Raw genomic sequence first — 25,258 nt, 5'->3', positions numbered from 1 at the left:
TGATATTTGATGCATGAAAATGGCCAAAATTTGAGATTATAATAATTTGATAATCTGGTATCACAAATAGCCTTGATAAAGACAAAATAATGAAGGCTTGATAGACTCTTTGATAACTCTTATCAAGTTTTGGTACCCTCTCAGGTAGAGAAGATAAAACAATCACATGCAATGAATGAGGCAGTTATTTCTAGGTAGGGAGTTGGCACCTCTCCAAGCAGGAAGGAAGTGGCTCTGTTTATTCTTTGTCTTAATTTGGGAATGAAAATGTACGGAGTCCTTGTCCTCACACTACCAGTGGAACCCAGAGAATAAAAATATAGCCAGAGACTCCGAAGACAATTTGATTTATTCCCTTATTGCTGAGCACGGCCAAGGTTGACTCCAGAGTATGTCAGAGGAAGGGAGGGATTTTTTTTAAAGACTTCCATGCTTAAGATGATATCTTTCTAGTTTCATTTAAGGTGTGAAGTTCTAATTAAAGTATATGTGAATGTTTAAATACTTTTCAGGAAAACACACAGTAAATTTTCATCATGAGGACTCAGCATTACTTACACCTGAAAAGATATTCAGTATTGGTTCCTTGGTATCAGTTTGTTTTCATAGAGAGTTGATGGCAATGGGCGGAGTGGGGGTGGGTTGTGGACTTAGCATCAGGGATAAGAGAAATTGTGCTTTCAATAGGTAAACAAAAAATGTCAAGCACGTTGTCTCCCAGTTGTTGTCAGTGGTGTTATATATATGAGTTTTCTGAAATAATTTAAATGTGGTCTTTAGCACATTTGCATTAATAAAAAGTGCTTGCGGGGCGCCTGGGTGGCCTAGTTGTTAAGCGTCCGCCTTCGGCTCAGGGCGTGATCCCGGCGTTATGGGATCGAGCCCCACATCAGGCTCTTCCACTATGAGCCTGCTTCTTTCTCTCTCACTCCCCCTGTTTGTGTTCCCTCTCTCGCTGGCTGTCTCTATCTCTGTCGAATAAATATTAAAAAAAAATAAAAATAAAAAGTGCTTGGATATACTCCTTGCTTTCTCTTGTCCTGCTCACCTGTCAAAACATGGTGATGCTTTTGAAGATTCATGGTAGATGTGTAATGAGATTACTGAATATTAACTGTGGCATTCAGAATTCATTTGGTGGCAAAAGAAAAGAAGGTTACTGGGTCTTTGGGATAGAAGAGAGAGATGATAGAGCTTTTTTTAATCAGCCTATTTGAAAATAAATATACCGTATTCTGGATTAGGAAACATTTCAAGTTTTGTGTCATGTAGTAATCAAACAGAACATTTCTAGAAGAATATAAGATGTCACTTTATATCCATTTCAGCAAAATTCATGACAGCTTAGAATAATGGCCATATTTTGTGGTGTGGACATATGCAAATCTTAAAATATTGGATGGGAAAGACTGAAGAGTCCACAGGCTTGTGGGACATAATTTTTAAAAAATGTTCTCATTGTTGCATTAAAAATTTAAATAAGTTTCATGCTGTTAGTCTTTGGTCTATGTTCCTGTTATGTAAAAAAAGGAAAGTAAACAGAGTGCTTTCAAAGAGGTCATTTTTAAGTTTATGGAGGGACTCACGGGTACCCTCTAAATTGACCTCTACTGGTTATGGTTATGAAATGTGTTGTCAAAATAGGTGACATGATGAAAATTGTGATATCAGCATAATTGAGTTGAGAGTCCATAGATGCATTCTAATATATATTCCTCTTATTCAGAGATTTCATTGAGTTTCAGGTAAAGGGGAGAAAAGATAAAGCAACAGTAGTTTCAAAGTAACTGGCATTCTTGACGAGGGAGGTTGACCTTGACCTTCCTCTCCTTCCAACCCTCATTTCATCAGCAGGGGTGAGATTACATTGAGACCCTGCCAATAGGTAATAAATAACACATAAATTCCAGGACACCCTTGCACTGTAGGGTGCCCTAATGTGTAATAATCCTTAGACTATTGAGTTTATAACTCATGACATCTGGCAGTTACTTGGCATTGTAATTCATGTTGATCATGCACATCAGAATACACCATGGGAGAGAAACATTGGAGCAATAACCCGTTGATGCTAGGACAGGGTAGAATGACAGGAAGATGCTGTCGAGATTGAGTACCTCTGTGAACTATGCAGTGTTAGAATGCTGTAAAAGCTAATGCCTTAGATAAGGACTAACAAGGCGGGAGAAGGGCGGCAATCTATTGGGATCCAGAATAAAGCAGCACATTAATATTCACTTGATAGCACTCTTTATTCCTTTATTCAAATTGACATATGTAGCTATAAAGCTGTGATGAATCCTGAAGTTAGAATTTAAACATATACTTGTGTTTATTTTAAATTTAAATGTGCACTTAAATATATTGATTTTAGGGTTTTTTTTTCTTTTGTTTTCGTTTTTGTTTTGTTTTTTTGCCTATCTATATATATGATATTTAGTCCTCTCAAACTTTTATTTTCTTTGGTCTAATAGTGAGGGTTAAATGAGAAGGAAGAGAAAGAGAGGGATGTGGAAGAAAAATGGGAAGGGCAGAAACAGCATTGTGCAAAGCAGTTGTAACAAGCCTTCCTGAAACCTAGGAGCCTAACTGCTTTGGCTAAAGACTTGAGGCTCATGGGACATGAACCAGATTGAAAAGCTAGAAGCAGACAGATGGCTGTTTGTAATCATCCTGTAAATACAAATCCTGTAAAGATGTTGTGATTATTTGTTTGTTTGTTTGTTTATACTCAAACCTAGATCTAGAGAAAGTAGGAGGCAGTATCATAAGCTTGAAAAATCTGGTATTTCCCTTGTTACCACCTTTTCTCTTTTCTAAGTTTTATTTATTTAAGTAATCTCTACGCCCAACGTGGGGCTTGAACTTATTACCCTGAGATCAAGAGTTGCACATTTCTCCAACTGAGACAGCAAGGCCTGTCTCCCTGTTACCATCTTGAGAAACATTACTTGATGCTATTTTTTTTTTAAATGCTAGCCTGTGTAGTTCTGTATTTTGAATTCAATGTGCTATTTTTTCCATTACCCAAAGTTGTAGGCATCTCTGTAACCAAGACTGGAATTAGCCCTAAATGGGGCAGGTGCTAGAAAGAAGTTATTTGGATAGTAGAGTAGAATATTTTGAGGGTGTTGAGAGGAGGTTTTTCTTCTGAATAGAGGAAAGCTTTGCCTTGAAAATGTTTAGGCTAATACCTGCTGTTCCAGACACCATCCTCCTCCTCGAGTACTATATTTGGGCACATCTCTTAAGACGCTCTCATTCCTTTGAGCTCTCTGTGATGCTGGAAACATCAATCCCACATGAGCAGTTTTGTGGATGATGGCACTTTAAGGAAGAAAAAAGAGGAGCCGATTAAACATTAATTAGCTCCTATCCACAACTTCCTCCTAAGCTAATGGATAGAGTATGCAGATCCCTGTCAAATATCAGATGCTAGGCTTTGCCAAAAATAGGACTTCCAAGTGTTGAAGGTATGCCAACTGCCGGCTCCTTAACTCAAACCAGAGGAAATGATTGCCAGAGACAGGCCTCGGAGTCTGCCGTGGTCAGATGTCACCAGTTTGCAGTGCCACATGCGATCCAAGAGTTTATGAATGATCTCAACACTCGGTCCCCGAGGAGAACATATGCATTACAGAGGTTACGGATACAAATTACAGAGAGCAAGATGTTTCCATGCAATTTCTAAGAATCCTTCAGCAAGTTTTAAACATTAATGGAAAACATTAAGGAAGACTTGGCACTCTTAGCAGGCCTTCAAATTATATTGCTGGTGAGGACAGAACAGAGCTAAAAAAAAAAAAAAAAAAAAGGATTCAAGAATAAAGGCTTAGCTAAGAAATCTGGAGCCGGCCCTTCCTCTTGTGAATTGTGTATTTGTGTGTTTTATTCCCTGCAGAATACCAGGCTGCCCAAAATGCTATGACTTGAAAATGAACAAGTCACAGGGCACCCTTGTTTATTCAGCATGCTCCAATTCGTATCACTGGTTGATCTGGATAATTTGCTGAGTGAATTTGCTTGCACCGGGAGTCATAGTAGAGATGGGGGGGGGGGGGGAGAGCGTCTCATTTTGGAATTGTCAGCATGCTGCAGAGGTGCCAGAGTGCCAGAGTGTCAGCTTGCACAGCGGTAGCAGGATGTCTCCCCACTGAGTTCTTTCTTTCTCGTTCCCCTTCTGTGCAGAAGAAACCACTTATGACTTGTCCCCTAAATATCAGATTTTATCATCTATTTAGCTGGTGGCTAGCCTGTGCCTTCCGCCCCTATTTTGTTTGATTGTACCAAATATAATAAAATAGTTTGTTGTGAATGATGATTCCTCTTTTGATATATTTGGTCTTTCCATCATAGAAACTTCAGAAAAATGCAGAATTATTATAGCTTGTCAGTGAGGAGCTTTCAGTTGAAAGGGGAAACTCAATTTAAACTGGTCTAAGTATGAAAAAAACTCATTTAGATCATGTAACTAGAAAGTCCAGATTTGGCACAGTCTTCAAGATTTATTTGTCCAGATAGGTCATCAAGAACTCAGATTTTTTTTCAAGTGCGTAGCCTCAGTTTCATCCTGAGGCTGGAGCTCCCCCTGGGGTCACAGCATGGCTGTCAACAGCAACCATTTAGTGCAGCAGGAAGAGACAGTGTTCCTTCCTCAGAAGTAGAATAGAAGACTTGAGCTTCAGGCTGGTTGGCATTACAGCTGCTCATTCCCCGTGGTGCTAGGTGGTGGTGCTAGTGATGGTAGGGAGAGAGAAACAATATGTACCAGCTATAGGAATAACTATTACATTTTTTTCTAGTCCATTTTAATACTGACAGTGTAATTTGATCTAACAGTTTTACTAGTTGGCAAAGATCTGTTGTGTCTTTACTGATTTAATCTGACCCTCTTGAACTGCCTGGATTTTATTTTAGAGCTATATGAGCTTGTGGGTAGGCAAGTCAAGTATGCTATCCCTTAAATCCAACCAACTAGAACAAAACAAAACAAAAGTGTTGTGGTTTATTTGATATGAGAAAAAGACTACAACACACCTCATGAAGAGCAGTTCTTCACTTCAGTCAACAATCAAGACCATTCGATGAGGTCTTCCATGCCCTTCAAGATGGGAGTCCATTAGAGGGTTACCTAGTCCAGTGTGAGTGTAGAAGGAAACTTTTCAGATAAGTCTGAAGCTGACACTGAAAGAATGGTATGCGTCTGAAGGAAGAAATAGGAAAAAGTAAGGAAACAAAAAGGAATCTGGGGGAGATTTCCAAGCAGAAAGACCACCAGATGCTAACGTACATTGATAATTAGATGTTCCTCTCTTATGTTTTCTACTGAGAAGTCTTGAGCCACACAGCTCTGACAGCTCATGGGCACATACAGAGAGAAACCCTGCTGGCCAAGAAGGCTTGTTATCAGTGTCGATCGGAGTTGCTATCCATTTCAACTGCTGCTAACAATGTTTTTATTTGTGATTTCCTTTTAGATTACCTTTCTCATAATCTATTTAGTTTGTAATGGTTGGTATTCTTTATCCAATAATGTGTATGACTACTTTCATCGGTAATATTTTTAGTCTCTATATTACTAAGAACTACTCTGAAACCTGTGTACCTTAAAATTCAGAAATACATCTTTTGGTCTCTTAATTACGTAGCCTTGTCTCATTATTATTGTTAATTTAATTTAATAAACTAACATGGAAATGTCTGAGCAATGATTTGCCTTGCCTTTGTTGACAAAATATAAAATAAAAATGTAAAAAATATAAAATACAAAATATTTTATAAAATACATAAAGATATAAAAAGTATAAATTATATATTTTTTAAATTCTTGAGCACTGTTGATTTGGAACAGAAGGGAGAGGAGTTGGAGGTGAAAGAAGATGATATTATGAGAAGACAGGAATCAAAGATATGTAAGCTCTAAAGGCACAACTAGATGTAAAACTCTTTTAGGGCATTATATGAGTTACCTATTGCTGTGTAACAAACTACGAGACTCAGAGACTTAAAATAACAAACATTTATTTGCTGCCTGTGGATCAGGAACCCAGATAAGAGTTAACTTAGTCATCTGCTATAGGATCTCTCATACGCTGCAGTAAATGTGTTGGTCAGGGCTGTGGTATCATGTGAAGGCTCAACTGAGAAAGTTTCTGCTCTCAAGCTTATATGGTTTTTGGTGGGATTTGGGTCCTCCAGGGTAGTTGGACTAAAGCCTCAGTTCCCTGTTTGCTGTTGCCTGGAAACTGCCTTTAGATTATTGTCAAATGGGCCTCTCCATTGAGAAACAGGGTATCTTACATGATCAGAGGAATCCCATGAAGAGAAAGAGGGAAGGACAGAGACAGAGAGAGTAAAAAAGATGACAGTTACAATCATTTATAACTTAATCTTGGAGGTGACATTCCATCACTTTGCAATAATCTATTCAGTAAAAGCGAGTCACTAGGCCCAGCCCACAGTAAAGGGGAGGAGATTGCATATGAGAATAAATGCCAGAGGAGATGGATCATTGAGGGATAGTAGAGAAAAAGCTTACCACAGACATTATCATGTCATTCTCATTTTCTATTTCTTAACCATTTTATAGGATAGTGCCAAGCACATTGTTGTGTTTGGTATGTTCCTGGAGAATTGAATTAATTTGTTACAAATCTTTATGTCATGACTATGAACTATATTTTATGAAACACACAAGTAATTCAGAACTTTCTGATCTTCCAAAATAACTTCCTAAATCATAGTGCCTGTCAATGTAAAAAGAATGCAAGTCTAATCTAGGTTAGGAGTAGCTGGGTGAACTCTCATTTGTGGTTTTCAGCTCATATACAGAAATGAATATTTTGGTTCTAGCCAGTGAGAGTCCACACACCCCTCCCCCCCCATGGAGACTTGAACCCTTGTATTCTAAATTTAGCTCCACAAGAAAATTCTGTATCAAAAGTATATATCTATTAAATCTTTTTTTTTTCCTGAAAGCATAACCTCATACTACCCTCTAAGCTTTTGTCATTGTAACCAGATTTTGTTTCTCAGTTAATCGGGTTTATTTCTTTTCACTCTGCTTAAAGACCTGTTTGGAGCTTTAGTTATTACACATATAGCTGCGTACCCTTGTTTTGGCTTACTTGTCAAGCCACATCAAAAAGGTAGCTCTCAATTCTTTCTATAATAGGGGCTCAGGAGAAAAAAAAAACCAGGCTGAATTTGGACTTGCTTTGCTTTTCTACATTTGCAAGACCGTTTTACTTCCCTTCATCTAAAATGCATGAATTCTTTACTATAGGGAATACTTTCTTTTCTTTATCAGCTGCAATAATGTATAGGGCAAAATCCAAGACAGAAATGAAAAATTAGCACAAAAACTGGAAACAATAGTTATTATTTCATTTTACTTTGCTTATATTAAGGAATGGATCGACAAACCTCAGAAGCATGTAAGCAAATATCAGAACATACCTATCCTTTTTGACAATTTGAGAAGAGTAAAAATGGCTTTACTTTCCACTAAGAGTAAGTTTTTGGTCTCCAATGCTAGGACCTGATGAAAAGGATGTGTTCCCCTTGAGAGAAAGAAGAAACCATTTTATTACCCCAAAGACTTAGGGTAAAAGAAATGGTATCACTAAGCAAAAAAAATGAATTAACTGAATGCTATACAAACCCCAAAGAGCATTTTCCCAGTTGAAGAGGGTACAGTACCAATTATACTATTATCTCACCCTACTCTCTGGGTGAATAGTCTGAAAGCCTGAAATTACAGTTGATGTTAGATTTCTTGGGTTCATTTGCAAATTGGAGTCATTTTCTTTTTTGTGAATGCCATAAACACATGTTATATTGTTTAAGAGTAGCAGTCCTTAGTTTGTTATGATATTTTTCTCCTTTTTGTCCTCCGTGTCAAAGGACCTTTATTTTATTTTTTTTTTCTTAATTTGGCTTGTTGCAAATTGATGTAACACTGTGTTTCTGAATGATTTGCAGTGGCCTTAAGTACCATTTGAGCAGAGGCTTTTTGGCATGGCATTTGTTAAGAGACCAGTTCTAGAGAAGGTCCTTCGACTGGCCAGATGTGTCATTTTGGAACAGATTGAGGGCCTGCCAAAACACCATTTGTTGCCAGTTCCGGATATTGGTGGGGTGCTCTCCACTCTGTTACCATATTTTTGCATGTCTTAACATTGCATAAATAGGCAGCTGTTCTGTATTTAGAATATAAATGAGTCACCAGCTTGCTTTCCCAGGAGGATTTACCTGCAAAAGGGAACCACAGTGTTAACCCCTTCCCATCCCCCTGCCTGAATGTCACATTTAAATGCACACTTCTCTCAGCCCATTCAGAAGCAAATCCTTATGCATATAAATCACACCTCTCTTGCCAGTGAGACAAGAGAACCAAAAAATGTGCAGTTCACCGTGCTAAAACCGAACACATTTCCTTAGCAGCAAAAGCAGTAAATTAATCAGCTTATAAACTGAGAGTGAGCAATTTGTGCTGAATTCTTTCTTACTGTTCCTTCAATAGGAGACGAGATTCTCTAATCTCGTAAAGGCCGTGACTTCATTACGATGGAAACCCCTGTTAAAGGATGTGTTGCAAGAGACAAGAGAAGAAAAGCCCTAAAAGTCACTCAGTTGTCTCTCTGGAGCTATTTGCAGGGCAGGGAATTTTATTTATTTTGAGAATGACAATTAACCTAGAGACTTTGCCCAACAAAGGAGCAGAGTGCTGAAGTAGGTCTCATTATAGGACACGGAAGACAGTTGGTGTGACCCAATCCACATTCGTAGCAGATGATTCACAAAACAGGCTAGCAGAAGCTACCTAATTTTGATTTCAAACAGCTTGATGAATTTATGTATAGACATAGATATAAGACACTGTCCGTGCATGTGTGTGTGTGTGTGTGTGTGTGTGTGTGTGTGTGTGTGTGTGTTGCTCTTTGATACACTTAGGAAACAAAGTTGTCAGTGTCGGAATACAAAGGAATAGGAAAGTCAGGCAGTTAGAAAAAGCAGAGGCAGTTGAGGTATATGGTATAGGCCTGGTCTTGACTACTGTTTTGAATGTTTCCCCTAAAATAGCATAGCCCTTCTTTGCTAAAGTAACGCAGCATTCTGCAATCTGATAGGACAAGTCATTTCTCCAGGCTTTTCATCTTGCCAGCCAAAGCAAAGCACACACAGATAGATAGGTGACATTTGGAGAGCCAGGCGTGCCAGATTTTCGGAGGTTACAATGGAGGTCCAACCTGCTGTTCTCCTAATGAAAGGAGGAGAAATTCAGACTGGCCAAACTGCTATCAGGGATATCTCTGCTCTGAATGTCACGCTGCCCAGATGTCACTTGGCAGGTGGAGATGCACGGAGAATGAAAATGTAGCCCTGTGTATGTGGGTGCTAGTGCGTTGCGGGGTGAACAATGAGTCCGTCTTCTGAAGTGTAATGAAAACAGTGTGGATCTTGTCCATATTCATGTCATGAGAAAGGGCGTTCTCAAAGAGTTCTCACCTCACTTCCCGTCCCAGATTGACATGCATACGTGCTCACAGACCATGTGCACATGACTTGTTTTGAGGTTTTAAGTATAACTTGACAATTTATTTTAGTGTGTGTATATACGTATAAGTATATAGGCTTTTTCTTTATAGAAAATGGGATCATACTGCATGAACAATTTTGTACCTTGAGTATTAAATCTCAAAACTATATCATGAGTATTTCTTATTTTCCTTAGACTTTTCTTATATTTTAAATCAGATTTTATAGCAAAGATGCACGATCCTACAGTCAGCCATTTCCCTGTTGAACATTTAGGTTGGCTCTAGAATGTTTTAAGACAGACGTGGCTATGTTCTCGGTAAATATTTAATTTTTATTAGAACAAAGTAAGTAAGACTTGAAATGACCTTTTGCAAGAGAAAGCTAAAGTTACTGTCATTGAATTTTCTTTCACTGCAATTGTTTTTCTTCAGTGTTACGAGATGACTTCCGGCAAAATCCCACAGATGTCGTAGTGGCAGCCGGAGAGCCTGCAATCCTGGAGTGCCAGCCTCCCAGGGGACACCCAGAACCCACCATCTACTGGAAGAAAGACAAAGTTCGAATTGATGACAAGGAAGAAAGAATAAGTGTGAGTTAAATTAAAATTAATGCCTACAGAGATTGACTATCAAGTCTTCAAATGGGTATATTTTATCACTAATAAAATTGTAGACCTGCCCTGAATGCTAATTATGGTTACACTGCATTGAAAGGAGTGAGAAAGAAAAAGCAAGAACTAAAACTTCACAATGAGGCTTCAAAGAGACAAAAATCATAGAAATCAGGTCTAGATGATATATTAATAATTATATCAATCTGAATATGAAAATATACAAATATGTAAATATATATGACTATGTAAATACATGTATATATATCTTTGCGGCACAAAATGACAAAGCTCTTTTTAACATCTCAAATGCATCTTTTGGTCCTGTAGAATCACATGAGTGATAAAGGGTAAATGATGGCCGTAGCCATATTCAGTAGAACGTTTCTTGTGACACTATTTTCAAAATTATAAGAGATGATAATGTGAAGTAATGAGTACTTCAAGCACCTTCTCCAGTCTTCAAATTTAATATTTATAACTAAAATTTTATACATGAATTCATTTCAGAGTTTAAGAGGTATAAAGTAAAATCAAAGTAAACATGACTTTTTTTGGTTCTGCAGTTTAGCTCTTGTAGAAAAATAGTCTGCTTTCAAGGAAAATTGATGATTAGGTTCATCACTTGATTAATATCAAAATGAGGCACCCAGAATATTGTAAAGAGGTACAGAAGGGGAATGGCATATAATTATTTTATATTTTTAGAGGATCTACTCAACACTTGTTTGTGATGCCTATGGGAACCAGTTCACTGAAATAGTAGGTAACGCTTCAAACCTCTGATGCTATTCTTAGTAGAATTTTTATATTCAATATAACTATTGAGAATAAATATGTTTTACTTAAAATAATGTCTCATTTAACTGAACAAATGTGCCACTTCTATAAAAAGTCCATATAGTCTGGTGTCTGTTATCTTTAAAAATATCTTATAAATGAAGATTTTTTTTTTATGCATGCATCGTGATTACATCAGAACATAGAACCGGATAGTCCATATAAGAGATAAAAACAAATATTCATGTGATTCTGGCTTGAACTCTTGACACCATGAGGATCTACAAGGCCAGGGAGAATTTGGTCCTCAGTGGTCTGTGCTTGGATACGAAACATGAAAATATGCTCCTGGTGATGGAGTAAAATCAGTGTTGAAAGGTTTCTAGTTCATGTTTGCATCATTCAATTTTCGCTTTATAACAAACCACCACAAAATACAGTGACTTATAATAACCATTTTATTTGGACTATGATTCTGTGGGTAAGATGACAATTCTTTACTCTGGGCCAGCTTGGCTGGTCTTTGCTAGGTTTTCTCATGCTTCTGTGGCTTAGTTACAAGATGTGCTGGCGGCTGGATGTACTCACATGTCTGGCCGTTGACACATACCCAGCCGGGCATCTTGGTTCTTCTGTTGGCCTTTACTTTTCCAGCAAGCCAGCTCGGACTGGTTCCCATGGTGGTCTTAGGATTCCAGCTGCAGCAAGGAAAGACCAGTCTCAATCTGAGAACACTTTTCGTCTACTAAAACACTGCTTTAGTTTTGTTGGTCAAATCAAGTCATATTGCCAAACTCGGCTTCGGGGGAGGAGAAATGGCCTCCATGGCCATTTTTATAACCTGCAGTTTATTATACTGCATATAAGTAAGAACAGGTTGGCAGTCTTCCCATGTAAAAACAAAATTGAAAGTCCCTTTCTGTGACATGACAAGTTTTAGCCTGACATATATCTGTTGAGAACACACTGCATGGGTTTGTTTGCGTATGAGAAAAAACAGAGGAAACCAGCGTGTTCTTACCTCCTATCTCTTTAAGAACATTCAGTCACTGTGATGCTAATATTGTTGAATGATATAAATACAAAGAAAAAAATTGGAAAAGAAGCCGTGAGTTGGTGATACACATACTGAAAATGTAATTCTACTTCAATATCCTCTTTAACAAATAGACATTTTAACATATTACATTGGTTTATTTGGTCAATAAATGCTTCACATTTAAGAAACAATTAGGAAGCACCTTTTAGAAACCAATGATTTACACCAACTCATACTGTCATCATTTTTAAAAATTTATTTTTATCTGACCTGCCCTTCTCTTCAAAAATTATCTCATACATACAATCAAGGTGAGACATAGATAATTAATGCTAACAATTGAAATTTAAGCTCCACGAAGGCAGAGGTTTATTATTATTTGGTTTACTCCTGAATCTCAAGCATCTAGAACACTGTGCAGCCCATAGAGGTGCTCAGTAAATGCTTGTCGAATCCCTGGGTCAGTTGGATTTCATTATATTACCAAAAGCGGTTATTTCGTGCTCCTTTCTGATAACAAATAGCAATAGCAATTCATTCAAGCTACTTCAGAGTGAAGACCAACCATTAGGATTTGGTGGAAGCAGTCACAAGAGTCAAAATAGGACCAGACAAGAAAGAAAAAGAATGGCCAAAAGCATTTTCTAGCAGGGGAATATGAAGGCTTATCTTGAGGGAGAAGTTAAGAGAAGAAAAAACACATGCGGATGCCAAAATAGGGGGAAAGTTTTGTGTCTTAGACACCGAGTTATTTCCTTTAGGGAAAAAAAAAATGTCTGCTTAAATATTCAAAATTATTTATTAGTCACTCTTCTCTTTGCTGTTTACTTTCCATTTTCTTTCTCTCTTTTCTTTTACTTTCTTTTATTTCTTTTCTTTTTTTCCCCTCCCTCTTTTCTTTTTCTTTCTTCTTCTTCTTCTTTTTTTTTTAATTTTAATAGATCCGTGGTGGAAAACTGATGATCTCCAATACCAGGAAAAGCGATGCAGGGATGTATACTTGTGTTGGCACCAACATGGTGGGAGAAAGAGACAGTGATCCAGCAGAGCTGACTGTCTTTGGTAAAACTCTCTTTTAAATTATAAATTGCTATTTATATATACTTTTCCTTTGATGTTAAATATATTTGTTGTTACTAAACACCAGGCCTTATAGGGACAGGTAATTATGACTTACTGTGAGTAGTGAAGGACTGGATTTGCCTTGTTTTCTGGTTCTGTCTTTCAGATAAAATTTTTGATGTGAAAAAAAATAGAACTTTTGAAACAATAATTCATTTACTTTATTCATATGTATTTATAGGATTTGCCTTTCATAAGAATGTAAAAACTTGATTTTTCTCAAAGTCTGTTTGAGATTATTATATCTGTCTAAATTTTATTCATTGTGATATATTTATCAAGTATGCTTTATATGCAAGACAGAGGGTAAGTTTTTTTGGTTTTCTTGTTTTTTATTAGTGTAGTGCAAAGACATTTCACTTGTTTTCTACTTTAAAAAATTTCAAATTGAAATATTTACAGTGTAGCTTATGATTTAAAAAACTAGCTACACACACACACACACACACACACACATAAATACATATACATAATCAAAATTAGGGAAAAAAACCAAAAACAAATAAACTGTCTTGCTGATGTAGGCAGGCTGGGTCCAAGAACCCAGGGGAAGATCCCACAGGACCAGCCTAGAGGGGCCTTGGCTTCACGCAGGATGGAAATCAAACGTGAGCCAGAGAAAGTGAAAATAGAATTTATTGAATAGTGTAAGTGACAGACAGAGAATAGCAGACGAGCTGTCTGGGAGACTCAGAAAGGAGAGAAGAATGAATTTTGTTGTCGCTTTTGGCTAGGAGTTCCTACTAGAAAAGGGTCTAGGGTATGTGTTCGTCCAGGAATCCAGGGAAGGTCCAATCGAAGGAAGTGTCAGGTGAACAATAACGGTTATTCCACGTATGACTGAGGGTAGGGGTATTGATGGCAGAGTCAGCCGAAGTTTGTTTGAAGCTAATATCCTGGAACATGTTTGGAATCTGGCTCTTCTTGGGTGTTAACAGATGTTTGGGGCCTAGGACAAAAACTCAGAGAATGATTCACTTTTTTGTTTCCCCCTTGATGGGGGAACAGAGCTTCTTTGGCTGATTCAGAGGCAAAATATGGAACGTGAGTAAATGGCGCCTCGCAGGAAAACAGCAGAGACAGATCCTTTCTACAATGGAGCCCATCAGCTTCTCTACTTCATTGCTATGATATTCATGTTTCTTTAGATTTAGGAACCAAGGGATTCTTTATTGGAGTAATATGATTACACACACACACGTATGTGTATATACGCACATACATATATACATATATACAAACATACTTATGTGTGTAACAAACTCTATGTTAAAAGATTTAACTATGGTAGATATTATGGGATTTTTTAAAAGATTTTGTTTATTTATTTATTTATTTATTTTTGAGAGAGAGAGATTATGAGTCTGCGTGCGGGGGGGGGGGCAGAGGGAGAAAGAGAATCTCCAGCAGACCAGCAGACTCCCTGCTGAGTGCAGAGCCCAACGTGGGGCTCGATTTCAGGACCCTGAGATCATGACCTGATCAGAAATCAAGAGTCAGATGCCCAACCAACTGAACCACCCAGGCGCCCCATATCATGTGATTAAAAAAAAAAACAACAACAACACAGGAGATAAGTGGAATATTTAAATAATTTTTTGTGCCAGCCAAATAATCTTCTGGTTCTAGGAACTATGGTAAGATTTTATTGCCGGTCATTGCTGCAGAACATGTTTGAGGGTAGTGTCGGAATCCTGAATACTTTCTGAAAGAAATTTCTTTTGCAGTTTGAGATGTGCCATCCCGTGGTGCAATGGGAGTGCCACGATACGAAAGAGCCATAGTATGATTTCCATTACATTTAGAGCGTTAAGATGTGCTTTGTGAATATGTACCCAAGTGTGGGCCACTCTTTCCAATCACTCTGAGTACCAAGTAATCTCTGGTAATATTCCTTATGGATACTAAGCAGCTTGAAGTCCCAAATGACAGAACCAGGAGAAATCCCATAGTTCATTAACGGAATTGAATAGCAAAAATAAAATTGTTCAAAGTATGCACGTAAATTTCTGTCCTGCAGAGCTCAGACAAGTATCAGTTTGCCCTTAAATTTCATGCAGTCAGCCTGAAGAGTCTCAAAATGTGTTTCACTCCATAATGAATAAAATACAGTTTTGCCTGGTAAGATATGAAATTAGTGGTCACTGAACATTAGCATTGAAAACCCACAAGTACAGCTGTTCTATTTAAAGAAACACTCATTACTATTTTTCTCTAACTGCCACAAGCTTAGGAACAGAAAAATGTTGAATTATAACAGTACATACTGCCTTCAGAAGGAAATTGAAAGGGTTTAATGTCATAACCCAAGCAATTAGACTTAGCAAAATGTGACTGTGTTATGAAATATTCACCCTGTGTTCCCTAAAGATGTGACGAGAACTACAGGAGATCCTTAAATATGTCAGGAGTTATAGTGGAATTTCTGAATTATTTTGAAAATACCTATAAACCAAAAAGATTGAATGTGTCTAATGGACATACCTCTGGAAGAATTGATTTCAGAAGCTGAGAACATTTATCTGAGGATGTAGACTAGTCAGAACCGACCCCAGGGGTTATAAGTATAATATTAAGTTGAAGAGAAAAACCAAAATCTCCATTACTGGTAAGAAAACAACACCCGAACCCGGAAATAAAACATAAAAACACTAGTGATTGTCCAAGTCAAGGACCTGACAAGGATTGCATGAGAAAGATCCCTTTTGTACTTTGCTCAATTCTGAGAGAAAAGAACTAGTGTGCTATGAAGAGTGGGGACTTCCTTATTTTATTTTGGTGCTTTTGTGTCCAGTACATGTTTTCTAATAAACTTCCTCATATTTCATTGTTAGATATTATTATTTCTGACCTAGGGTTTATAAAAGTATAACTGGTTACACTTTACACCCCCCCCCAATTTTATTGTCAGGTAGCAACAATTCTGCTTTAAAAAATTTGGCTACCATAACCCCACTGTAGCTACAGAAAATTTTTACTTGTCCTTTGCAACTCCATCTTTAAATATGTTATAAAGAAAAAGTAACTGATAGATTAATTGCTTAAAAAATATAATTCACTTAAAAATGGCAAGAAAAACAGCAAAAGGAGTAATAGGTGTTGGCTAATACAAAAGCCTTCGGCAAGTATTTTGTACTCTTTAGTAAGTAAGCTTGAACTTAGAAGTTTTTTTAGTTTAAAAATTGCGCCTTCTATTTTAGAGATCTCCTATTTAGACAAAGACATGATCAGTGTAACTTCCTTTTCAAAATATTGCTCTGCCCTCTGCCATGCATCACTTATTCTGTTTGTTTTTGTTCTTTAATATTTGTAGGCCATACATAACAGCTTAGTTAAGTGGGCAGTGCCAAATCTAAAATTAAGAAGTAGGCATCATAGTGTTAATGGACATTAAAATCTATGACACCCTCCAGATGCCTTCATAAAGAATACTCCCTAGCACTGTACATATGTTAATTAAGTTCTAAAGATCCTGAAGTCAGAGAAACTAGAATTACATAATTAAATTTCTAATTATGGGTAAGTTTGGGCTATCTGTCATCCAAAATTTAACTGTCACTTAAAAATAACAATTTTTTTTCAAATGATTTTTATTTATTATTATTTTTTTAAGATTTTATTTATTTATTTAAGAGAGAGAGAGCACGAGGGGGGCGGAGGGGCAGAGGGATACGCAGACTCCCTGCTGAGCACAGAGCCCAACAGGGGCCTCAATCCCAGGACTCCAAAATCATGACCTGAGCCGAAGTCAGACACTTAACCTGCTGAGCCACTCAGGCGCCCCTGAAATGATTTTTATTTTTTATTTATTTTTATTTTTTTAAAGATTTTTATTTATTTAGTTAAGAGAGCATACACAGAGGGAGAGTGAAAGGGAGAAACAGACTCTCCAATGAGTGGAGGCCCGATATGGAACTTGATCCCAGGACTCTGGGATTAACCAACTGAGCCACCCAGGTGCCCTGTCCCCCAAATGATTTTTAAATGCTTTCCAAAGTAATCCATGAAAAAAAGATTTCATATGTTACACTTCTAATAGACATTAGAAGTATTACTAAACTTACAATGAAGTACAGAAATATCTAGCCCTACCCCTCCTTGCAATATGTGCGTGCACACACACACACACACACACACGCACCCCCACACACCTCATCTTGGAGCATTTCTACAAGCCTGTTTTATCTTTTTCTTCTGGGATTTATTCCTATATTTCTAAATATGTCCTTATTCTTCAGTTTTATACATCATTTTGACTTCCTATTTGTAGGATAATGATTTGGCCCACTTATATCCCCTTCCCCACCTTCTCACTTCCACTTTCCCTTCTATCTGTCCTTCTGTATATTGACTTTAGAAACATTGGGTATGGTAAGATTCAGCATTTGAGTTCTTATAACCATGTAAATGTGGACTGAGCTTAGTGTTATGCTATTATGATGGCATTTCTTTTCTGGCACTTATTTGTTCTTCTTTGAGTTAGTAATAAGCCTCTTTTTTTCCTTTTACATGTGTTTGTCTACATCTGTCATGCGTTCTTGAAATCTCTAACAGAAGGCTTAAAATCCTCTAAATTCTACTTAGCTATTAAGTCCCCCCTTGCTACAGTCTTCCTGGAGGCCTCAGACCTCCTGCCAGTCTGACTGGGCTCGATGCTGTTTAGATCTACTCCAGAAGCTCATGCTGATGTTTATTTCCTCTTTTCTCTCACGCTGGATTCTGTTTCCTGCACCCTTTGTTTCTGTCTTGGTTAAGTCCTATATCAGAACAGTGTTTCTCTCCTGCCTTCTATTTGACTGGAGCCTAGAGCAAATTTCAGAGCAAAATGTGTGTATTCTTTCTGAAACTTGGTTGATACTTTGGCTGGTTATAAAATTCTAGTTTAAAAATGTTTTGCTCAGAATATTACAATCACCACTCCAATGTCATTCAGCTTCCTCTGTTGCTCTGAGAAGTCTACTGTGCTTCTGACTCCCGTGTGATCAGTTTTTCTTTTTCTTTCTTTCTTTCTTTCCCTTTCTTTCTTTCTTTCTTTCTTTCTTTCTTTCTTTCTTTCTTTCTTTCTTTCTCTTTCTTTCTTTCTTTCTTTCTTTCTTTCTTTCTTTCTTTCCTTCTTTCTCTTTCTTTCTTTCTTTCTTTCTTTCTTTCTTTCTTTCTTTCTTTCTTTCTTTCTGGCTTGCTTGCTTGCTTGCTTGCTTGCTTGCTTTTTTCTCTTTTTAGTTGTTTCAATACTATGCCTTGGTTTGGCACTTCTTTCTTTTACTGGCTGGACACTTGATGAGCAATTGTAATCTAAAAACTCTCTGTCTAAACAATCAGGGAGTTATACTCTCCCATCTTTTTTATTCAGTTTATATGTCAAACATGTATTTGTTAATATGATGTTAAACCACCCAGGTCTTTCTTTTCTTTCATTCTTCCTTGTTTATAATATTCTGTTCTTGTTTCATAGATAGCTTAAACTTTCTTGCATCTTAGGATTTTACTAACCCTTTTCTTAAATAAAATTTCCTTGTGATCTTCCTGCTTTTATTTCTTCTGACTTCTTCCCCACCCCTTTCCCTACATTGTTCTATCTTTTACACTGGAGGCTTTCTTCAAATGGCAAGTGATCTATTGTTGTTCATTCATATTTGATTGCTATTCACTAAAAAGACTATTAGAATCTCTGTGTCAATTGATGGCTTTCATGGTAGGGTAATCAAATTGGGAAGTAGCCATTTCATTGGAGATGAGTACAGAGGGTGGGGCTGGTGATGTTGATTTTTAGTTATTAGAGGAAAGATTATAGGCGGTGGCCTGAGTGTAGTTGAGATACTGGGAGACAAAGCTGTGAGAGAAGAGATCTTAGTACTACACCTTAGGAAATGTCTTAAGTTTTATTGATAAAACTTGTGACTTTATTGATAAACCTGTGGCTTTCATGTAAGAATTCCAAATATAAGGCATCATTAAAATCAAGATTGAGAGCAATACAATTCTTTTAAATAATATTTACTTGCAAACTTTAGAACTGCAAAGTATTTTTTATTCATTCCCTCATTTAACAAACATCAATTGAGCACCTCCTATGTGCCAAGCCTTGTTTAAGTGTTTAATAAAGTAGTAAGATGAACAGACATGTACCCTGCTCTCGGCAGACCTTTTGCATCACGGTATCAGCAATAACATGAACCTTTGCCTGTAAAATGTGGTGAGAGAAGCATTTTCCCTTCTGAAAACATTTACCTATGTTTGTCTTTGCTTCACAGGATGATTTCTCTCAGACAAAGAAAATTCTTGGCAAGAAAATAAATTAATGCAGCCAGGATTTATTTAATCACATTCAGACAGACTGATCATTATCATCCAGTCTGTTTTGGAAGGGCACAATAATTCACATTCAATGGCTATCATAACCCCGTCCTCTCACGCGTGCCCAGTTAAATAAAAAGAGACATACTAAGGCTAACCATCTGACTTCCCAATTTAATAGACACCATAGGGTGGCGAGTACTTCTGGGTCACCTGAAGTTAAAGATAAGGTTTACAAGCACTGGTTAGCTCTACTGTCCTTTTATTGCATAGCTTTGGTCTTGCAGGACTTAAAGGACTCTACCTATGTAATTATTGCTGCAACACCACTTTCATAATGTCACACAAAGTTTATTTTAAAAATTGTTAAGATGATCCTGGTAATAGCTGTCATGACACAGCCATTGCCAATTTTATAGCCATAGTCAAGGACTGCCTGCAGTTGAGAAATTTGTTCACTGGGGATTTAATTTCCTTCATTGTCGCATGTAAATAAGAAATGTTAGAGATATTATGCAACCACATTTCAGACTTATCGTATTTTGCATGAAAGTGAACATTTTGTTTTCTGAACATTATTGACATAACGATAGTGAGACTTGGCATTTGATTTTATTACAGCCACACACGGAGTTGGATTTTCCAGAATATGCCAATTTGAAACTAAATTGACCTGACTACTTGAAAGCTGTACTTTTCATAGTACTACATTGCCAAACAACACTACTGTCTCAAGAGAGATTAACCTTGTAAGCAAGTTATGCAGGTGATTCAAATCCAGTTAATCTCACATTAAAAAAAATGTTAATTGCATTGGCAAAGACATTGCCTCTGATCACTCCATGGCTATATAATTAGGGATCAGGCCATTCAGAGGGACTCTAATCTAATTGATAAGCAGTCGGAAAACAGCCCTTGAGATTTCTCCCCCTTATTTTCAATATGTGATCGGACATAAGGTGGTAACATGGAAAAATCAGTGACCTTATTTTACATGCCTCAAAATTAAGTTTGCTCATGATTTAGTAGTTCAGGATGTTTTCATACATATTTATTTTAATTGTGCAAAGCTTCATGGGGTACAAACTCCATGAGCATTAATGGGTATTGAATGTGATTACTTATCAACTTACTTTCTAATCCTTATAACTTTACATTTATTTGCAGATGATTTTGACAGAAAACAGTAAACCCCAAGACATTTCCTTGTAATTATGTGTCTGAAAGGGGCATGGCTATATGTTTGGCTTATGGTGATAGTAGCCACTGCAGTGACAAAGCCTTCAAAAATCCATTTTCTACCCGGACAACTTCTTTAGTCTTTAATATTCATGTTTCTGGTTCTCAGATTTTCTGGAAATAAAGTCTAGTTAAGGAAACTGGAAAATAATTCTTACAAAAAAAGTATTTCCATTTAAATAAATGTTAGGCAAACCTAGTTTTTAACATAGTGTTTTTTTGTAGGTGGTTAAAATTGAGGTAGAAAGTGATTTTAGTATAATTAGCAGAAAACAATTGGAATAATGAATAATACAATTTAGAGATAATTACTGTAATGGGTGCTATGGAAATTCCCAGAATAACACTTTAAAAGTTGTGACCAAACTCTAATATATTAGTACATGTCTGTGTCACTTTGTTGGAAGGTACAACCAAAGATACTCCAGTATAAAACCCATCTTGATGTGCCCTCTATGTGCAAATGACTTTTATCTGGCTTATTCTTTGCGTTGTCTTTTCTTTTTTTCTTTCCTATCAATTGAATTACATTTTCCATCATGAGCCAGTGTCAGGCTTCCAAAAATTCTATACCACATACTCTCCTGTGGTTATCTAGTTGCTAGGCAACTAGACTCTGCTTGAGGGCAGAAGGGAAAAGTGGAAGTTCATTGTGAAGTTGTCCACCCCTGCTGAGTTCATCAGAACAGCAGCAGGGGATCCTATATCTTCCTTCTTCTTGAAATTATAAATTAGGTGCTTCCACGTGTCTCCATACAAAACGGTGGGGCTTAGGACACATATGATAGCCAAAAAACCCTCAAGGATCCTGATGGTGTCCCCCAGATGAAGAGACAACTTTGCTTTTAGTAACTTTGATTTTGTAACAAGTCTAATGTAAAGTTTAACCTTTGGATTGACTATATTCATATGTTGCAATTTTGTGACAGGTAACATGCTAAGGGAAGCATATAAAAACTTGGCCTGAAAATATTTATGTGTGTTTTAATGGAACTGGTCTCACATACTGTTATACAATTTACTTTATAGTTAGTATCATGTCATGAAAATTTTCCATGTTAGATAGATGATAGACATATAGAGATAACTTTATCATTCCAATGACTTACTAGTTTTGCAATGTATGAATCTGCTACAATTTTTCATACAAGCACCCATTTTCCAGTACTACAAGTGTTGCTACAATGATCCTATGTAGTTCTTTTTTTGTTGCAATAATCAATTATCAAAATTATTATTCTGTTCTCCAATATTCATACTTCCTTTCTTTTTCTTATTGATCATTAATGTTGGCATGTCCATCTTATTCCTGATCTTAGTAGGCATGATTTTAGCATTATACTTTTAAAAAAAGAAGTTTTGCATTTAATTTCTGAACAAATATCTTCCCCGTGCTTAAGAAGTTTCTTTCGATTCCTTTTTTATTAATTTTTTTAAATCCAAGAGCTTTTCTAAATCTACAGATACAATCATACTTCCTTTTTTATTTTTTCCCTCCTATTATGTAAGTAGCCTCCTTTATCTTCTTAATTAAGAATGCATTTAACTTCACATAACAGAAACCTGACCACAATGGCATAAGCATAAGGTGTTCATTTTTCTCATGTCTACCACTTTCTGTGATGAAAGAATCTACACACACATACACACACACATCCCATATTCATTCTTTACCTGCCAATCTGTTCCAATTTGCTAAATAGAAATGAGGATCTTTCTAGACTTGTCTTCTTCAACCTCCACATCTGATTGATCACTCAGTTCTGATCTCTCTTCATTCTGTGCCCCTTTCCATATCCATAGAACCACTGTATCAGTCGAAGCTGAAATAATTTCTTACGAAAACTATTTGACCTAATTGACTACTTCGCGTTTCTCTTCTAGGTCACCTTTCACCGATCTGCCAACACAGTCTTTTCCACGTGTGATTTAAAATGTTGCTTCTTTATTTAAAAATCCGCAGCAGCTCCCTTTCTCTCTCAGAGCAGAGTTCATATTCCTTGAAACGGCCTATAAGGCCCTTCAAGGTCTTGCCATTCCCTATCTGACTAGCTTCATCTCCCACCACTTTCCTGATGAAACCAAGCTGCTGGTTATTCACCAGCTACCAGACTCAAAGCCTGACATAGGAAAAGCTGTGTTAACAAGTGCTGAACGAATGAGCGGATGAGGGAGTAACTTCTCTCCATACACTAGGTTGTAGCACAACACACCCATTAAAATCAGAGTGTGCGGGAAGAGTCTACTGACAGATGATTTCTCAATCTCGAGCCATATTAGCAGTAGCTTAGCTCTCTTTTAGCATTGGGTTATTGCAGCTTTTAGGTGAATTGGATGAACATCCCCAAGTGATTGGAAAGAAAAAGTTAATCCTGCCTTCTGTGCTAATGATTCATTTTTGCTATTAGCATTCCAAGCACTCGCATGGAGTTACTGTACTGCTGCTGTTGTCTATTTGCTCCAGAAACAATAGCTCAGTATCAACCAACCAGTGCTAAAAATAGTTGTTTGGCGCACATAGTGTCCAGAGTTCAAAAGGATAATTAAATCAGGGCACCTGGGTGGCTCAGTCGGTTGAGGAACTGACTCTTGATTTTGTCTCAGGTCATGATCTCGGGGTTATGTGGTCGAGCCCCGCGTCAGTCTCCGTGCTCAGTGCAGAGTCTGCTTGTCCCTCTCCCTCTGCTCCTCCCCCACTCGTGCTCTCCTCTCTCTCTCTTAAATAAATAAAATCTTAAAAAAAAAAGGATAATACTAAATCATTCCATTCAACATGTGGATTTGCTCTACTGTCTTTGGGAGAAGGGGCACTTAGCTGCTAATTGATTGATTACCTAAAATCTTCAGGAGCAACCTTTTTTTTCCTTCCAAGTTTTTATGGATTATTTCTAAATTCTGTGTTTTAAAAAGCTCTCCATGAAAAGTTCTATTTGCCTGTTTTACAGCTTGGGATTTTGAGGTGTCAGAGTGCAGCTATGTAAGCATATGCAAGTTGCTATTTTAGAGAAAATTTTGATCCGTACTGTCAACTTCACTGTGAGAGATGGAGTTGTCTTCCTTCTGAATGCCAATGATTGTTGACTTTACTACAATACGTTTCTTGCAACTTACACATATATTTTATAAATATAGATCTTTATTTAGACAATAAAATTACATACTTCCATCCTATACTCTTAATATATGCTATTTGAAGTGATTTTTTTTTAAGATTTCTTGCTATATATGTTTCAGTTTTGTGCCACTTGTTTGACATTTTTAAATTGGATTTGAAGCTAAAGTCTTAAGTGACTAAATATGGCCATATGGCCAGATAAATTGTGTCAAATCCCAATGGATTTCATCTTTCTTTTCCTTGACTTCTCTTTCTACTTCAGTAAGCACTATTGCACTGCCTATAATTTGGAGACATGTGCTAATAAAAACTTAACTGGTAATGTTTCCTGTATCAGACCATTATCAAAAAGGGAAGAAACTAGATAAGAACTTAAAGTGCTTGTCATAAAAGTACTATTTGTTTTGTATTTCTCTTAGATGGTAAGATTTTTATGGACAGGGATTGATTGTTTTCCTAGTGTTATGTAGAGGGGTGCTGAAATGCAGAGTAAGGGGATAGATAGGTGCACAGTAACAACAATGAAAATACATGATGGGAAAATTAAAACAGAATACTAGAGAAATAAACGTAAAAGTTAGGTAAAGAAAAAATCTGGAATGCTGAGAAGATAATTGGAAGTGGCCCAAGAAAATTATATATGACAGTAAATAGTTTACAATAATTCATAATAACAGTATTTTTTACTTAAGAAAAAAATCAGATTGACAGCTTTTTTATTTAAGAAAAAATAAATCAGATAGGGAGCTTTCCGTACATGAAGTGAAAACATTCACGAAAGTATTGGGTCCTTGTGAAATGATAGCCTATGTGGAACAATTTAGATAACACTGTTGTGTGAGAGCACAACTTTTTGTTTGTTTCCTCTAGCATTCTTTTGTTTTTAAGTTTTTATTTTAACTCCAGTTCAGTTAATGCTAGCATTCTTGATGGAGAATTAAAATTAGTTTCCTCTTTGATATTTTCCATCGGTTTCTAGTTTTAATTTTCCCACTCAGCCATTGTGATAGATTAGTCATTTTTATCTGTTTCCTTCTTTCTGTGGAATACAGTGTTCAGATTTTAATGATAGGATTTACATGATTTAGCTCAGGAATTCATTGAAAAATCAATTTAATATTTTCCAAAAGATTGTATAGTGTTATATACAAATTGTAGCTCCTTCTGTGTTCCAAAATATTTTATTTCATTCAATTACATGGGATTCATAACATCTTATCAAGACATAGTTGCGATACAGATTTATGTTTTTTCTTTAACGTACTTAAAACGTGCACAACATTCATTTCATTTTACCATTGTTGCTTTTTTTTTTTTTCTTCCTAAGAACGACCCACATTTCTCAGGAGGCCAATTAACCAGGTGGTGCTGGAAGAAGAAGCTGTAGAATTTCGTTGTCAGGTCCAGGGAGATCCTCAACCAACTGTGCGCTGGAAAAAGGATGATGCAGACTTGCCAAGGGGAAGGTAAGAACATCATATGGGTGGAAAATTGTTAGATAACCATTGAATAATTA

The 25,258-nt window shown here is 36.8% G+C and overlaps 1 protein-coding gene across 9 annotated transcripts in view; it reads left to right on the top strand.

Moving 5' to 3' along the window:
- Positions 1-25,258, top strand: part of ROBO2 (roundabout guidance receptor 2) — a 581,558-nt gene that overhangs the window by 399,573 nt on the left and 156,727 nt on the right. For all 9 annotated transcript variants that reach the window (XM_087861722.1, XM_087861721.1, XM_087861720.1 and 6 more), the window contains exons 3-5: positions 9,975-10,132; positions 12,914-13,034; positions 25,070-25,208. In XM_087861722.1, coding sequence (XP_087717848.1) covers positions 9,975-10,132; positions 12,914-13,034; positions 25,070-25,208 — 418 coding nt within the window. The remainder of the gene's footprint in view (positions 1-9,974; positions 10,133-12,913; positions 13,035-25,069; positions 25,209-25,258) is intronic.

The sequence above is a fragment of the Ursus americanus genome, chromosome 4, assembly GCF_024610735.1.
Source record: "Ursus americanus isolate L20-20 chromosome 4, mUrsAme1.1.p, whole genome shotgun sequence".
Classification (NCBI taxonomy): Eukaryota; Metazoa; Chordata; class Mammalia; order Carnivora; family Ursidae; genus Ursus; species Ursus americanus.
Note: the sequence above shows the minus strand (reverse complement) of the source record. Positions and strands in the feature narration are given on the sequence as shown.